This window comes from Oryctolagus cuniculus, chromosome 18 (genome assembly GCF_051225735.1).
Source record: "Oryctolagus cuniculus isolate XC-2025 breed Fujian yellow rabbit chromosome 18, ASM5122573v1, whole genome shotgun sequence".
Lineage (NCBI taxonomy): Eukaryota > Metazoa > Chordata > Mammalia > Lagomorpha > Leporidae > Oryctolagus > Oryctolagus cuniculus.
The window spans coordinates 7,833,179-7,850,634 of NC_142884.1; the positions used below are offsets into that span (position 1 = coordinate 7,833,179).

The 17,456-nt window shown below is 46.0% G+C and overlaps 1 protein-coding gene and 1 pseudogene across 1 annotated transcript; one reads left to right on the forward strand and one right to left on the reverse strand.

The window, feature by feature from the left end:
• Positions 1-252: 252 nt before the first annotated feature.
• On the reverse strand, positions 253-11,264 carry ZNF577 (zinc finger protein 577). Its single transcript, XM_089320140.1, is given in 6 exon segments — positions 253-329; positions 332-531; positions 3,291-4,167; positions 8,913-9,008; positions 10,542-10,665; positions 11,214-11,264. Coding segments are annotated over 6 exon segments (1,425 nt in total).
• Positions 11,265-15,441: 4,177 nt separating this feature from the next.
• LOC100352302 (putative RNA-binding protein 23 pseudogene) lies at positions 15,442-16,613 on the forward strand (annotated as a pseudogene).
• The last annotated feature ends 843 nt before the right edge of the window (positions 16,614-17,456 follow it).

Consider the following 17,456-nt stretch of genomic DNA (forward strand, 5'->3'; position numbering starts at 1 on the left):
CATGCCTGAAATACTCTCAGGGGCTTTTCAGCTGGATCCTCATGCCTTAAGGGCTGATTCAGAGGCCAGAGTGAACAGCTGTGTTTTACCCAACATGATTTCATTGATGTCTGGCAGGTCTGACTTCTCTCAGAAGTGTGCTTACCAACCACTGCAGCCTTAGGGTTCTGTCTTAAACGAGCTCTGACATATAATGGAAGACTTCTGCTAAAAGAACTTTCCTACATTTCGAGTATCAGGAGATTTGTTTTCCTATACAATATCTGTAAGATATAACACATAATGTATTACTGAAGGCATGGTCCCATTCACTACATTTGTAAAGCTTCCTCTTGTGCACATTCCTGATTACTTACTAAGATCTGACTTCCTGGGAAAGCCTGCTTCCCAATCACTACACTTCTGCCTCCCAGGAACCTGGTGATGCTCTGCAGGGGCTGGGTTCCTGAAGACACTGTGTTCACATGGTTTGCCACCTGCCCAAGCCCACTCATGCATAAAGATGTATGATCCCCCAAGGAAGATTTTTTTTTATCTTTTATTTAATGAATATAAATTTCCAAAGTACGACTCATGGGTTACAATGGCTTCCCCCCCATACCGTCCCTCCCACCCACAACCCTCCCCTTTCCCACTCCCTCTCCCCTTCCATTCACATCAAGATTCATTTTCGATTATCTTAATATACAGAAGATCAGCTTAGTATACCTTAAGTAAGGATTTCAACAGTTTGCTCCCACACAGAAACATAAAGTGAAAAATAATAGATGATTTTTTTAAATGATGATGAAATCAGATCAGACCTATTGTCATGTTTAATCCCAGTGAGAGTCAAGTTGGGAATTGATAATTTCTTTTTTTTTTTTTTACAGAAGATCAGTTTAGTGTACATTAAGTAAAGATTTCAATCGTTTGCACCCCCATAGAAACACAAAGTGAAATATACTGTTTGAGTACTCGTTATAGCATTAAGCCTCAGTGTACAGCACATTAAGGACAGAGATCCTACATGAGGAGTAAGTGCACAGTGACTCCTGTTGTTGCCTTTACAAGTTGACACTCCTGTTTATGGCATCAGTAATCTCCCTATGCACCAGTCATGAGTTTCCAAGGCTATGGAAGCCCCTTGAGTTCTCCGACTCTTATCTTGTTTAGACACGGTCATAGTCAAAGTGGAGGTTCTCTCCTCCCTTCAGAGAAAGGCACCTCCCTCTTTGAAGACCTGTTCTTTCCACTGGGATCTCATTCACAGAGATCTTTTTGCCAGAGTGTCTTGGCTTTCCATGCCTGAAATACTCTCATGGGCTTTTCGGCCAGATCCGAGTGCCTTTAGGGCTGATTCTGAGGCCAGAGTGCTATTTAGGACATCTGCCATTCTATGAGTCTGCTGAGTATCTCACTTCCCATGTTGGATCACTCTCCCCTTTATTTATTCTATCGGTTAGTGTTAGCAGATACTAGACTTGTTTATGTGCTCCCTTTGACTCTTAGTCCTTTCACTATGATCAATTGTGAACTGAAATTGATCACTTGGAATAGTGAGATGGCATTGGCACATGCCACCTTGATGGGATTGAATTGGAATCCCCTGGTATGTTTCCAACTCTACCAATTGGGGCAAGTCAGCCCGAGCATGCCCCAAATTATACATCTCTTCCCTCTCTTATTCCCACTCTTATGTTTAACAGGGATCACATTTCAGTTAATTTTCAACACTTAAGAATAACTGTGTGATAATTACAGAATTAAACCAGTCATATTAAGTAGAACAGACAAAAAAAATACTATGAGGGATAATGTATTAAGTTGTCCATTAGCAGTCAGAGCTATGCTGATCAAGTCACTATTTCTCATAGTGTCCATTTCACTTCAACAGGTTTCCTTTTTGGTGTTCAGTCAGTTGTCACCGATCAGGGAGAACATATGGTATTTGTCCCTTTGGGACTGGCTTACTTCACTCAGCATGATGTGTTCCAGATTCCTCCATTTTGTTGCAAATGACTGGATTTCGTTGTTTCTTACTGCGGTATAGTATTCTAAAGAATACATATCCCATAATTTCTTTATCCAGTCTACCATTGATGGGCATTTAGGTTGGTTCCAGGTCTTGGCTATTGTGAATTGTGCTGCAATAAACATTAGGGTGCAGACCGCTTTTTTGTTTATCAATTTAAACTCCTTTGGGTAAATTCCAAGGAGTGGGATGGCTGGGTCGAACGGTAGGGTTATATTCAGGTTTCTGAGGAATCTCCAGACTGATTTCCATAGTGGCTTGACCAGTTTGCATTCCCACCAACAGTGGGTTAGTGTCCCTTTTTCCCCACATCCTCGCCAGCATCTGTTGTTGGTAGATTTCTGTATGTGAGCCATTCTAACCGGGGTGAGGTGAAACCTCATTGTGGTTTTGATTTGCATTTCCCTGATTGCTAGTGACCTTGAACATTTTTTCATGTGCCTGTTGGCCATTTGGATTTCCTCTTTTGAAAAATGTCTATTGAAGTCCTTGGCCCATCTCTTAAGTGGGTTGTTGGTTTTGTTTTTGTGGAGTTTCTTGATCTCTTTGTAGATTCTGGTTATTAACCCTTTATCTGTTGCATAGTTTGCAAATATTTTTTCCCATTCTGTCGGTTGTCTCTTCACTCTCCTGACTGTTTCTTTTGCAGTACAGAAACTTCTCAATTTGATGCAATCCCAATAGTTGATTTTGGCTTTGACTGTCTGTGCCTCCCGGGTCTTTTCCAGAAATTCTTTGCCTGTGCCAATATCTTGAAGGGTTTCTCCAATGTTCTCTAATAACTTAATGGTGTCAGGACGTAGATTTAGGTCTTTAATCCACGTTGAGTGGATTTTTGTGTAAGGTGTAAGGTAGGGGTCTTGTTTCATGCTTCTGCATGTGGAAATCCAGTTTTCCCAGCACCATTTATTGAATAGACTGTCCTTGCTCCAGGAATTAGTTTTAGATCCTTGATCAAATATAAGTTGGCTGTAGATGTTTGGATTGATTTCTGGTGTTTCAATTCTGTTCCATTGGTCTATCCATCTGTTTCTGTACCAGTACCATGCTGTTTTGATTACAACTGCCCTGTAGTATGTCCTGAAGTCTGGTATTGTGATGCCTCTGGCTTTGTTTTTGTTGTACAAGATTGCTTTAGCTATTCGAGGTCCCTTGTGCCTCCATATGAATTTCAGCATCATTTTTTCTAGATCTGCGAAGAATGTCTTTGGTATCTTGATTGGGATTGCATTGAATCTATAAATTGCTTTCCCCAAGGAAGATTTTAAATAAATTCACCTTCTGTGAATGTATAGCCTTCTGCCTTGTGTGCATTTTCTTATGTTTAATGAGGACTGACAGGTGGGTAAAGCCTTTGCCACACTCACTGCAAGCATATGGTCTCTCTCCAGTATGAGTTTGCTGATGCTGCCTTAGATTTGACTTGCTTCTAAAGGCTTTTTGGCACGCACTACACTCATAAGGTTTCTCTCCTGTATGAGTTCTCTGATGTTTGGTCAGGTCTGACTTAAAGAAAAAGGTTCTTCTACATTCACTGCACGTATAAGGTGTCTCGCCCGTGTGAAGTCTCTGGTGTGCAAGGAGACAGGCCTTCTGGGAAAAGGTTTTCCCACACACACTGCATCCGTAGAGTTTCTCTCCTGTGTGAGCTCGCTGATGTCTACTGAGCCAGCACTTCCTGCTGAAGGCTTTTTCACATTCACTGCACCCGCAGGGTTTCTCTCCTGTGTGGGTTCTCTTATGAACCGGGAGCTGTGACTTCCTGGAGAAGGCTTTCCCACACTCTTTACATTCATGGGGCTTCCCTCCCGTGTGAGTCCTCTGGTGCTCCGTGAGCTGAATCTTCCTCATGAATGTTTTCCCACATTCATCACAGCTGTGGCATTTCTCTCCGCTTTCAGATCTCCGATGTCTAATGAGCTGTGCTTTCCAGGAAAAGGCTTTCCCATGCTCACTGCACACGTGTGGTTTCACTCCTCGGTAATTTCTTTGATGGTCACTGGGTTGTGAATTGGTGGTACTGGTCTTAACATATTCATGGTCTTTAATTCCCATCAGAGTTTGATCGCACTTGATGTGGACACAGGATTTCCCCTATCCAACATACTCACCTGGATCCTTTCCTGCATATCTTCCATTCTGGATAGCAGAACCTAAATGAGATTTCATAGTTTAACATCTGAGTCAAACTTACATTTTATATGAAACAGAAATAATATCCAAGGGCATAACTTTGCTGACATCTCCCCACACTTTTTAAACCTGCCTTGAATTTGTGGGTGCTACTACACATGCTCAATCTCTCATATTTCTTTCAGGAAAAAGAGGAATGAAAAAATGAAAATGAAAAATGAAACAGCTACTTTTAAAAATAATAATGTTTAATCTATAATGAACACACATAACTTTGGCTACTCTCCAAATAGAACACGGCAGAACGTTGACAGACCTAGAAACAAACACACTACACCTAGAATAAATTAAGACAGGGTGCATCCATTCTTCCAACAAATACTGAATGGGCTGTGAGTTGTGATACCCAAGTGACTAATAATAATATTCTCTGTCTCCATAAAGCTGTCATTCTAGTAAAAGGAGAGAGAATCAACAGGGAAGCAAAGAAGTTAACACAATTACAGAATGTGAGAAATGGTATGGAAGAGGTGATATAGAGTGGTCGTAGGTAAATCTTAGATACAATAGTCACCCACAAAATACAGAAAGCTGCATTTACATCACAGTTTAAGGATGAGCAACATAATGAAAAGAACTAGATGTCCAAGAGGGAGTTGCCAGTGTACAAAGCCAGAGGCAGAAAACACAGGCATGACCAGGACATGTGAGAGAGGCCTGGAGCACCTGGAAGGTCTTGAGCTTAAAGTGGAGTAGACACAGTTAACTTGGGCAAGACCGGCATAACTGACAAGAGTTCCTGGAAAATGTGTATGTGAAAAAAGAGTGCACAGACTGTCAAATGTTTGCACCAAAATAAACTTCTCTTTTTATTCCTTCTATGAACTGTTTACTTATTTGTTTTAAAGATTAATTTTATTCATTTTTAAGACAGAGTTACACAGGTAGGTAGAGCCAGAGAGAGAAAGGTCTTCCATCCACTCACTGGTTCACTCCCCAAATGGCCGCAACAGCCAGAGCTGAGCTAATCCGAAGCCAGGAGCCAGGAGCTTCCTCTGGGTCTCCCATGCAAGTGCAGAGGCCCAAGGGCTTGGGCCATCTTCTACTGCTTTCCCAGGCCATAGCAGAGAGCTGGATCAGAAGTGGAGCAGCCAGGACTGGAACCAGTGCCCATATGGGATGCCGGTCCCCATGAACTGTTTAAAGTAGCTTCATAAATCCTGCAGAAAGAAGTGTTAGTAACTAAATTCAATATGAGCCATTGAACTTTTTTGTGGTCATATTCTGGATTGGTAGTTCCAAAAAGTCATAAGATAGTTCTATGGAGAATAAACATAAGATATGAAATTGTATAAGATTACAAAGGAAGCTATGGTACACTTTAGGGAGTTCTGAGCATGAATCATTACCATGGAGGTAGAGAAATGTGCAAAGCTAAAGCCCAGAGCATGAAGAAGGAAAAGCTATCTATGGGGAAAGAAAGATAGAATTTTCTGTTATAACAAATGTTCAGGGGTCCAGAGTTGTGGCACAGAGGCTAAGCCTCCGCCTGTGGCACCAGCATCCCACATGGGTGTCGGTTCGTGTCTCAGTGCTCCTCTTCTAGTCCAGCTCCCTGCCTGCAGCCTGGGAAAGCAGTGGGAGACGGTCCGAGTGCTTGGGTCCCTGCACCCGCATGGGAGACCTGGAGGTCTGGAGGTCTGGAGGTCTTGGCTTCAGCTCAGCTCAACCCCCAACCACTGTGGCCATCTGGGGAGTTTGCCAACAGAGGGAAGACCTTTCTCTGTCTGTAACTTTACCTCTTAAATAAATAAAACCTTTAAAAAAATGCCAAAAGTAGAAAAGAGAAAAACTAAGGATGGCTCCACAGTGTGTGGCTTACACATTCATACAGGCGCTGGTGCCACAGAATAAAATAAGGGAAAAGAAGGGAGTAGTTGTTCAACACAGCAGTAAAGATACCCACTGTTACACGTTAAGTAAGACTTGGCTCACCAAACTCACACAAACCTATAAACCACAGAGTTTGATGGCTGATGGAGTAAGGGTGGAGACTTGATCCAATTATGGCTCTGGAGGTCGTCCTGTGGGAGGTCTTCAGGTCACTGCAGCCTTGCCCCTAGACGGAAGTTGTCATGAAAGCGTGGGTTATGTGAGCGGGCCTGTTTCCTGTGTCTCTGTGCATCCTGGCTCACCGCGTCGTCATTCCTATTATAATTTCCTGAATTTCTACTTGTACAACATCTCTGCATCCATTAGGTCACTTCCCCTACTGAGCAGTCGGAAGCCCAATCTGGAGACACAGCCTGTCGTTTGAAAATACCCCAAATAGTCAATATGCGGCCAGCACCGCGGCTCAATAGGCTAATCTTCCACCTAGCAGCACCATAACAGGGTTCTAGTCCCGCTCGGGGCACCGGATTCTGTCCCGGTTGCCCCTCTTCCAGGCCAGCTCTCTGCTGTGGCCCGGGAGTGCAGTGGAGGATGGCCCAAGTCCTTGGGCCCTGCACCCCATGGGAGACCAGGAGAAGCACCTGGCTCCTGCCTTCGGATCAGCGCTGTGCACGGGCCGCAGGGTGAACCAACAGCAAAAAGGAAGACCTTTCTCTCTGTCTCTCTCTCTCACTATCCACTCTGCCTGTCAAAAAAAAAATAGTCAATACACATAACTGATCAAAAAACAAAATAAAGCAAAACAAAACCTGTGTGTAGAAAGATACGATAAATGCATGCAATGATGTCACCCGCATGTTCAGGGAACCATGATGTGGTCTCACTTGCACGTTCAGTAGTCTGTCCTGAGGAAGGAAGGAGACTACACAGACCCTTTTCAACATAAACACTACACGTGGTCATTATTGAGTTGGCACAGCATAATTACAAAGTAGAGAGGAAGTCAGGAAACAATTCCAAGTGAGCAGGAGAGCAGTCAAACAGCACTTCGTGAAGACAAACAGAGTGGGCAGAGTCAAAGGCAGAATCGGAGTGTAAAGACACAATCACAGGCACAGACAGCACCCGCACTCCTCTGACATCCTCACAGACACACACAGCACCCGCACTCCTCTGACATCCTCTGCAACAGTCAAGACAACACATCCTTTTGTTCCTCCCTGGAATAACTCTGTCCTTGTCTGGGGACACCTTCTGGCTCTGCCCTTACTCACAGCCCTGGAATTCCTCATTCTAGTTGGCTGGGTTCTTTTCCAGCTCTAAAAATGCACATCAGAACTTTTTCTCACCCCAAAGTCACACCTCATGTTTTCTCGTCCAGCTCCCCAGCTCTGATGCTCTGCCCTCCACAGAGGAACGCAGCTATAGCATCAAAGGGAATGAACAGAAACACTGAAATCAGTCAATGTATATAGCCAATGGGGCAACGTAAGCCTGTTAGCATGGCTTGAGATGGGAATTGACTGTGGAATTCACAGTCTTTTCAAAACAACAAAAATCAACAAGAACAGCAGAGACTTTCAAAAACAACAGAACAGGGGGGCAGCACTGTGGCATAGCTGGTAAAGCCACCGCCTGCAGTGCCGGCATCCCATATGGGCACTGGTTCAAGTCCCGGATGCTCCACTTCCAATCCAGCTCCCTGCTTTGGCCTGGGAAAGCAGTAGATGACTACCCAACTCCTTGGGCTCCTGCACCAATGTAGGAAACCTGGAAGAAGCTCCTGGCTCCTGGCTTGGGATCGGTGCAGCTCCAGCCATTGGGGCCATCTGGGGAGTGAACCAGTGGATGGAAAAGCTCTCTCTCGTTCTCTCTGCCACCGCCTCTCTGTAACTCTGCCTTTCAAATAAATAAATAACCAAAAAAAACACAATACAACAGAGTGAAGAAGGCAGACTGAAGGAACTCCAAGGTGATGAGGCACTGGAGAGTACAGCTCTATAGCAGAGCCAAGTGAAATGCACCTGAGTCCACACATTTGCTGGGAGGATTAATGATCCTGGTTTCAGACACTGAAGCTGAAGGAGAAAGAATTCCACAGGATAACTGCCCTGGCTGCAGCAAAATACAGCATCACAGAGCAGGTGAGACTACAGAAAGGGAGCTGCTGATTGGAGAATATCTGTCAGAATCAGACAGCTTGAATCTTCAGTGTCTATGAACGTACTTTGGTCCAAGTATCTGGGAGAAAGACAACTTCTGGTTTCACATACATTAGCAGGAAATCAGGCTGACAATACACAGGATTAGATACAGGTCAGACATCAGTGGCAGAGGTATCAATTTGGTAGTCTCCAGCAGGCCTTAAGAATGAATTTAATTCATTCAGGCAGAAGATAAAACAGAAGGTGGGCAGGCAGGGAAGCAGGAGTGAGTAAGCTGACAGCTGGTCTGAGAGATGAGGTGCAGGAGGCCCTTAGATGAGCTAAGAGAGGCAGACTGTCGGGGAAGGAGACCAGCCCCTTCCCAGGGGCAGAGATGCCTACGTGCTAAGTGCAAAAGGATCCAGCCAGGTAGCGAGGGGGCTTCAAAGCCAGCGAGGCAGAGGCCAGGAAGTGAAACTGCAGGAAAGAAAAGATGACACAAGGAGGCTGGGAAGAATGGAAGCAGACAAGAAGTCACGGCTCCAGGTGAGATGCATTGCAGCCAGATCCAGAAAACAGGAACAAAGAAGGTGTCACCCTTTAATAGCAAACAAAGAGGAACAGCCAGGAAAAGTTCTCTCAACCACCTTTTGAGAGTGTCAACCCTTCACTGACCACCTGGGGTCTGTGTGGCGTTTCTCCCACTGTCTTGGTTTTCACTCACTTACCTGGACAGGTTTGACCACAGGCTGCTCCTTCTACCATCCATGGGGGCTCTCCTCGCTGCAACTTGAAGAGTGAACTGGGTTTGGCACCCTGATATCCTGTAAATGGGAAATCCTTGAGCACCTGGCACCAAGTATCTATGCCTGGACATCTATGAAAACTGGAGTTACACTGCAGGAACCACATATGCACTTCGGTGACGCATAAACCTTTTGCACAGGAAGGGTGCATATATACTCTAAGGCCAAAGGGGAGAATAGAAGTCCACGATAAACCTCACACCATCAGGATGGCTACCGGAGAACCTGGAACCTCTTTGCGGTGGGTGAGAAGGTAAGAGGGCCCAGCTACTATGAAAAGCAGAATGGTGGGCCCAGAGAAAACTACAACTGGGGACAGGCGCTTGGTGAAGTGGTAGAGACGCTGCTTGGACACCTGCACCCCATCAGAGAGCCTGGGTTCAGGTCCCGCCTCCACTCCTGTTTTCAGCTTCCTGCTGATGTGTACCCTGGGGACAGGCTGGGATGCTTACGTACTTGGATCCCTGCTATCCACATGGGAGACCTGGGCCGAGTTCCAGGCTCCCAGCTTCAGAGTGGCTCAGTCCCGGACATTGTGGGCATCTGGTGAGTAAGTCAGTAGATGGAAGACCTTTCTGTCTGTCTCTGTGTCTCTTTGCCTTTGAAAAAAAGTAAGTAAAAAAGAAATTGTAATTAAACCTAGAACTACTGTGTGATCCAGCAACTTCACTTCCAAGTGCACCCTCCAAAGAACTGAAAGCAGGACCTGGGGATGATTGGGCAGCCATGGTCACAACAGCATAATTCACAACAGCTGAACTCTGGAGACGACCAAAGGCCCCCTGGTAAATGAATAGATACACATTCTGTGGTACACACAGGCAAGGCAGTGCCACGCGGTCTCAAAAAGGAAGGCACTTCTGACATTTGCTACAATGTGGATGACCTTGCGGACATTATACTGAGTAAAATAAGCCAGCTGCAGAAAGACCAATCCTGTACGACTCCATACACACGAGGCAACTACAGAGGCCAATGGAATGGTGGCTGCCAAGAGCTGCAGTTACTGTTTCATGGTATAAAGTTTCAGTTTTACAAGATGGAAAGAAGCTTGGTGGTGATGGGTGCACAGTACTGTAAAAGCATTTACCATTTTATGTACTTAGTTTCATTTTATAGGAAGAGACAGAAGTCCTCTCTCTGCTGGTTCACCTCACACATAGCCAGGACTGGGCCAGGCTGAAGCAAGGAGCCCAGGACTCCATCTAGGTCTCCCAGAGTTGGCAGGGACCCAAGCAATGGAGCCACCATCTGCTACCCCCCAGCATGCACAGTAGTAGGAGCTGAAACTTGAGCCAGGCACCCATCTACAGGATGTGGGCACCCAGGCAGTGACTTAAGCACTACACAAATGAGGTCCCATGAAGGCATTTAATTCCACTAAACTGTATGCTAAGATGGTAAATTTGATGTTACATGTATTCTACCATGCTAGTCTTTTTAAAAGGCTCTGAGATACAGGGCTGTAACCCAAAGCATCACGCATGGATGGGACTCCACAAGTCTCACTCACTAGAAAGAAGAGGCACCTGACTGCGGTGCTGTCCTCACCAACTGCCACTAGGTTGCTGTAGTTCACGAGCATTACTTCCTTGTACAGGTCCCTCTGGTAGGGGTTCAAAAACCGCCACTCCTCCCTGGTGAAGTCCATGGCCACATCCTCGAAGGACAATCTCTGTAATCGTGAATGTCAATGCAAACTGAGGTGGATATTAATAGGTGATATGGAAGAGGGGCAAGGATGTGTGATCATTTTCCCCATGGTAAATCATACACACTGTCATAAACCACACGTCCATGCAATTCCACCTACTCTCCTTAACTTAAAAAACAACTAACCCAACATTTGCATGGATAGGAAACACTGCACTGGCAGTAAGAATATCCACAATTTCTTCAGTATTGTGAAGAGCCACCACTCTAAGTGTCCATCAAGGGGCAGGCGTGACAGGTTAAGCCACTGCTCGGGATGCCCTCATCCCTTGTCAGTGCCAGTGAGTCCCGGCACCTCTGCTTCCAATCCAGCTTCCTGCTAACACATCCTGGGAGGCAGTGAATGGCGGTTCAAGTGCTTGAGACCCTGCCAGCCATGCGGGAAACTCAGACTGGTGTTGCAGATGGCGGTTTTACCTGCTCTACCACAGCGCCAGCCCTGAATTCTAGAGTGTCTTTAAAGTTTGTCACCATACTGAAAGCCTTACAGACACATTATGTCCATGGTACTGCCTTGAGAATGGGAGGGTTCACGTTTAGCACAGACTGATGACTTCTCATGACCACTAACACATCAGAGTGAGCTTCTGTATGGGTTTTACTTTGGCAACTTGAATCTGAATCTTATTTCAGAGTTATTTCTCTTGAGTCTCGTTTATGGGCTCAATCTGTAAATGGTACAATATTTTTGCACAAAGAAAACATTTTCCCCAATGCATTATTTTCACAACCTTTCTCCACAGGTTCATTCTTCTCAATATCTTCAGGATATCAACTGTAAACTTACCACACTGTTTCTAGAAAACAACAACAACAAAAATCAATGAATCCTGTTATCAACACAGAAAGCAGAGAGGTGCAATCTCGATTCACCATCCAGAGATAATTCCAGAAGGGATCCAGCAGGTACACAATATAAGTCTGAGAAATTCAATCAAGGAAACAGAGGGTAGGTACTTACGGAAATGGACATAAATGTCGTCAAACTTTAATATTTAAAACATAACAGAAGAGCTGTATGAATATTGACAGCAGGTGGCAAAGGGTGGCCATTCTAACAGGATGCAAAAGAGTAACTATGCTAAAATGCAAGCATCAAATGAACTCGGCAAGTATCTCAGCAAAATCACAGTCTAGGAGGCTTATGTGGAAAGGCGGTAAGAGGAGGAGAGATCAGTCATACTGGAAACCTCTTTCATTCTCTCTAATTCACTCCAGAGGTCCACACACCATGAGAAAGTGTGTTAAAGATAATGTGACAATGGTTCCAGCCATCAGTGGTTAACCGGCTTCTACTGCACAGGTTTTACTCTTGAATGGCAATGACTTGGAAATCCCCCCTCTGCTATTCCTTGTTCTCTCTTCTCCAGCTGACCACTCTTTGGGATCGGTAGCTTGGTCACCTGGAAGTGGGGATCACAGAGAACTGGAGCAGTCCTGGACCCTGAGACGGAAAGTTCTGCTTCATGGAATGCGTTTACGTCTCACAAAATTGAAAGTTGTCCTTTGGAAAGAATTACACACAGCTGTGATAGGGTCCTAACGCTAATGAGCTCTATCACCTATTGAATCTGAATCCAATAATTGGGGATATCAGAATACCCCTCCACTGTGGACGCCAGAGTAAAAGTCAAGTATTGTGTCTACACGATATGAAGATACCTGGGAAAATGGTCTTCACCAAGGACAGTAGGTTGCTGTAATCTTCCAACATCACATCTTGGTAGGGGTTCTTCCAAACCCTCTAGCAGCCAGTATTCCTCCCAGGTGAAGTCCATCACTGCATCATTAAGTCAGTAAGCTCTGGAATAACAACTCTTTTAAATCTGGAGTTAATACAAAGCCACAAAGTACACAAGACCTACAGGAGAGTATTCTGATTTTCTTTTTAAAGATTTATTTATTTATTTGAAAGGCAGAGTTAGAGAGAGAGAGAGAGAGAGAGGTCTTCCATCTGCTGGTTCACTCTCCAGATGGCTGCAACGGCTGGAGCTGCACTGATCCGACACCAGGAGCCAGGAGATTCTTCTGGGTCTCCCACGCAGGTGCAGGGACTTGGGCCATCTTCTACTGCTTTCCCAGGCTACAGCAGAGAGCTGGATTGGAAGGGAGCAGCTGGGACTCAAACTGGCACCCATATGGGATGCCGGTGCTGCAGGCAGCGGCTTCACTCACTACGCCACAGCTCCAGCCCCTCTGATTATTTTTAATGTGTAAATTCGCAAAGATCTCTCTTATCTAGTTTTGAGTCATACTTTGTGGCTGAAATTCATTAAAACTACCATTTCTTTATGCCTTTACTCATTCAGTCTCCAGATGTAAAATCTCATTAAAACTGATCTACCTAAAAACCATCTGCAACGCTTCTGAGCAGCATTCAGTGTTCCCAATTATACTCCTAGGGCAATGAGAATATCAATGAAGCAAGGCCCTGCTCCCAGGGAGCCTCTCCGTGCGGGCGTGGCAAGCAGACTCCTCTGCAGTCTATGCATGTCAAGCTATTAGGGTTTAACACGGGGTACGATGGAACTATGCTCACATGGGCACAGCTAGATAAGGCAATAATAGTACCATGGAGTACAGGTGCTGGAATCAGTCCCAGCACAGTTCACAGTGCATTCAACAGTAAGAGGTGGAAGAGGTGAGGGGAAAACGTCTTCCAGAAAGGAACGACACAGGGAAAGGGGGTCAAATCCCAGGCTGGGTTTAACGAATTGCAGACAGGTCAGTAACGAAGAGGAGGCTAAAGAGGACAGATGGACGCCCATGTGCTGGGTGGGCACAGGTCTCGGAGCACCTGTGTGCATTTCCTGTAGACGCTTGAAGCCACTGCAGTGTTTTAGAATGTGTCTTAGAAATCACATCACACGTTGAACCACAATGCTCATAGAAGTAAACACGGAGCTCTTACTATATGCTACGTATCACTCTAAAGATTCTACAGGTGTCTGTGCAATAAGCTCCATTCTCTTGTTCCTAGAGATAAAAAGAAATGTTTTTTCTTTTTGTGCCTTTTATATTTTCTTAGGACAAAAATTGTTCATTGCTGGATCAGAGAAACAAAAGAGGAAGACACAACAAAGATAGTTCCTTATACTCAGGACCTGTAAATGTTTATGGATTTTGGGGCTGGTGCTGTGGTGCAGTGGGTAAAGCCCTGGCCTGCAGTGCCGGCATCCCATATGGGCGCGGGTTTGAATCCCGGCTGCTCCCCTTCCAATCCAGCTCTCTGCTGTGGCCTGGGAAAACAGTAGAAGATGGCCCAAGTCCTTGGGCCCCTGCACCCACGTGGGAGACCTGGAAGAAGCCCCTGGCTCCTGGCTTCGGATTAGCACAGCTCTGGCTAATTAGCAAGCTAATTAGCACAGCTCTGAGCCAATTGGGGAGTGAACTAGCAGATGGAAGACCTCTCTCTCTCTACCTCTGCCTCTGCCCCTCTGTAACTCTGCCTTTCAAGTAAACATACATAAATCTTAAAAAAAAAAAAAAAAAGCTTACAGATTTCAAGGAACTCATTTATTTCCTACTTCTGGACAAAGTAAATCTTGTAATTTTTAAAAATTCTCATTTAATGGTTGCCAGTGTTACCATAGAAATGTTTGCAACTTGGCTCTGGGTTCTGTTGTTCATTTGGCAATGGGACATAGCAGCGCCTCCCAGGATCCCAAGGCAAACAGCTTTCCCTTCCTGATTGGCTCCGTTTCCTTAGCTTTTTTCTGTTTCCTATTCTAAACTTCTCCTTCCTGGCTACAATGTATCTATCTACATTGTTGCATCTGACTGGACACAGTTGTTATAAATTTATGCAAACCCGGGTCTGGGCTGCTCCTGGCAGCTCTGGGGACATGTCCCACCCTTGGGATTCTGGTCATGAAATCTCACCGGGGGCTTCCTCAACGACCGTAGCTTTCTGGCCCAGGGATCCATGTTGCTCTTGTTTCTCAGTTGCAGGAGCTGCTGCATTCTATAAAACCAGAGCCTGTGGGTTTAAAAAAATGTTTAAATTACTAATTTACTTGAGAGTAAGGGGAAGGGGAGGGGAGGGGAGGGGAGAGAGAGAGAGAGAGAGAGAGAGAGAGAGAGACAAGAAGAAAGAAATCTCCTATCCACTGGTTCATTCCCCAAATGCCCACGGCAGCTGGGGCTAGGCCAGGCCAAACCCAGGAGGCTAGAACTGAATCTGATTCTCACACAGGTGGCATGGACCCAACTACTTGCGCCAGCCCCTGCTGTCCTCCAGAGTGTGCACTGGCAGGAAGCTGGAAACAGAAGCGGTGCTGGCACTTGAATGCAGGTGCTCTGATAAAATCTCTTCTGATGTGGAAACAGTGAGAGCACGTGTGTATACCTGCAGGGGCTGTTTCCACATGCTACAGTCTCCTTTAACTCTAACACCTCTGGGAGGCGCTGGGATCACTGCATTTCAGAGAACACCAAGACAGGGCAGGTTGTGCCCCAGTAGAAAGCAAATGGTGGAGGAGGGGATAAAACACACTTTCCAATGGATAAAGATCTTTGATTTCAGGCAGAATTGCCGTAGAATTCAGTGTTAAGCAGTAAAGAAAAAAAACCAGAAAACTATTTAAGACAGCTGTCAGACACACAAAGACAGGACGGCTCAGTGTTGTGTCCAGCCACGGCTGAGACTTCGTAGCCATTTCAGCCGAGCTTCGTGCACCCCAAGAGGAGACGGCAGAGCCCGGACCCCTCTGCTGGGACCTGGAACCGATCTGACATGATGGCGTCTGATGGCTCTGATATCGTGATTGAGGCCATGCTGGAAGTTCCCTGTAAGAAAAGAGGAAGAAGAGGAGGCGCAGCCGCAGCCATAGCCGGGACCGGTGCCATGGGAACCCAGAGCTCTACCGGAGGTCTCCGCTTGCCACTGGGCCCAGGGGTGGCCACAGGAAGAATCCCACCGGCAGCCAGTGGATAAGCGGAGCCCCAAGGAGCATGATGCCCGTGCACTTCCCCACCTGCAGTCGGCTGCCTGCACTGGGCCTCCAGACCTGCAGGACTTTCCCTCTGCTGTTGGCAGGGTTTGTGAGATGCGGGTCATCTCAGGTCGGAACTCACGTCGTCCTAAGGGCATTCTGTGACATCCAGCCTGTGCTCCTGGCCATTGGGCTAGCTAGGAGTCCCTGTCATGGTACAGGCCTCCCAGGCTGAGAAAAACCAACGGTCAACCATGCCAAGGATCTGCAGAAGGGCCAGTGCGCCTCCCTGTAGGCTCCCTGCATTTCAGTATCACCGAGGACAGTCTCCGGGGCATCCATGAGCCCTCCAGCAAAATTGACAATTGTGTCCTGATGAAGGATTCAGATGCAGGCTGCGCTAAAGGTTGTGGTTTCATTCTGATTCCGAGTGTGGCCCTGGAGCGAGCAAATGGCTTTGAGCTTGCTGGTCGACCTAGGAGGGTTGGCCATGTGGCTGAGTGACCGGATGGTACCACAGATACTTTTCCTGATGGCGACCAGGAGTTGGATCCGGGATCACCAGGTGGGTGTCAGCAGCTCATGGCCAAACTCGCAGAAGGCTCTGGAATCCAACTGTCAACCACAGCAGTGGCGGCTGCCGCCTGCAGCTGAATGGAGCAGTTCCCTTGGGGACCCTGAACCCAGCGGCTCTGACTGCTCTGAGTCCGGCCAGTGCTTCCTGCTCTCTGTACCCCCAAGACCATGTAAATCACTGCACACTGACCTGCCTCCCCGTGGCGCTGGGTCCTGCCCTCTTCTTCTCCACATCTGCCCAGGCCATTCTGAATGCGTGATGCTGACTGCGGAGGATAGGGGTCACCCGTTGAGACCGAGAGGAGCTCCTGCCTGCAGTCCCCCGGGAATGGGCTCTGCTGAGCATAGTCCAGTTGAAGAATCTACCTTAGGACACTAACCCACTGTTGGTGGGAATGCAAACTGGTTAAGCCATTATGGAAGTCAGTCTGGAGATTCCTCAGAAATCTGAATATAACCCTAACATTCCACCCAGCCATCCCACTCCTTGGAATTTACCCAAAGGAAATTAAATTGGCAAACAAAAAAGCTGTCTGCACCTTAATGTTTATTGCAGCTCAATTCACAATAGCTAAGACCTGGAACCAACCCAAATGCCCATCAACAGTAGACTGGATAAAGAAATTATGGGACACGTCCTCTATAGAATACTATACAGCAGTCAAAAACAACAAAATCCAGTCATTTGCAACAAGATGGAGGAATTTGGAAAACATCATGCTGAGCGAATTAAGCCAGTCCCAAAGAGACAAATATCATATGTTCTCCCCGATTGGCGACAACTAACTGAGCACCAAAGGGGAAACTTGTTGAAGTGAAATTGACACTATGAGAAACAGTGACATGATCAGCTCTTGTCCTGACGGTTGATGTACAATATTTTATCCATTTTGGTATTTTTTTGTTCTAGTACTATTGGTTGAACTCTGTAATTAACACACAATTATTCTTAGGTGTTTAAATTTTAATTGAAAAGTGATCCCTTTTAGGAATCTGGAAAGCATTATGCTGAGTGAAATAAGCCAGTCCCAAAGGGACAAATACCACTTGTTCTCCTTGATAGGTGACAACTAGGGCACCAAAAAGGAGCACCAAAAAGGAAACCTGTTAAAGTGAAATGAACACTATGAGAAACGGTGACTTGATCAGCCCTTGCCCCAACTGTTGATGAACAACTTAATACGTTATCCCCCTTAGTATATTTTTTTGTTTTTTCTACTTAATACTTTTGGTTGAATACTGT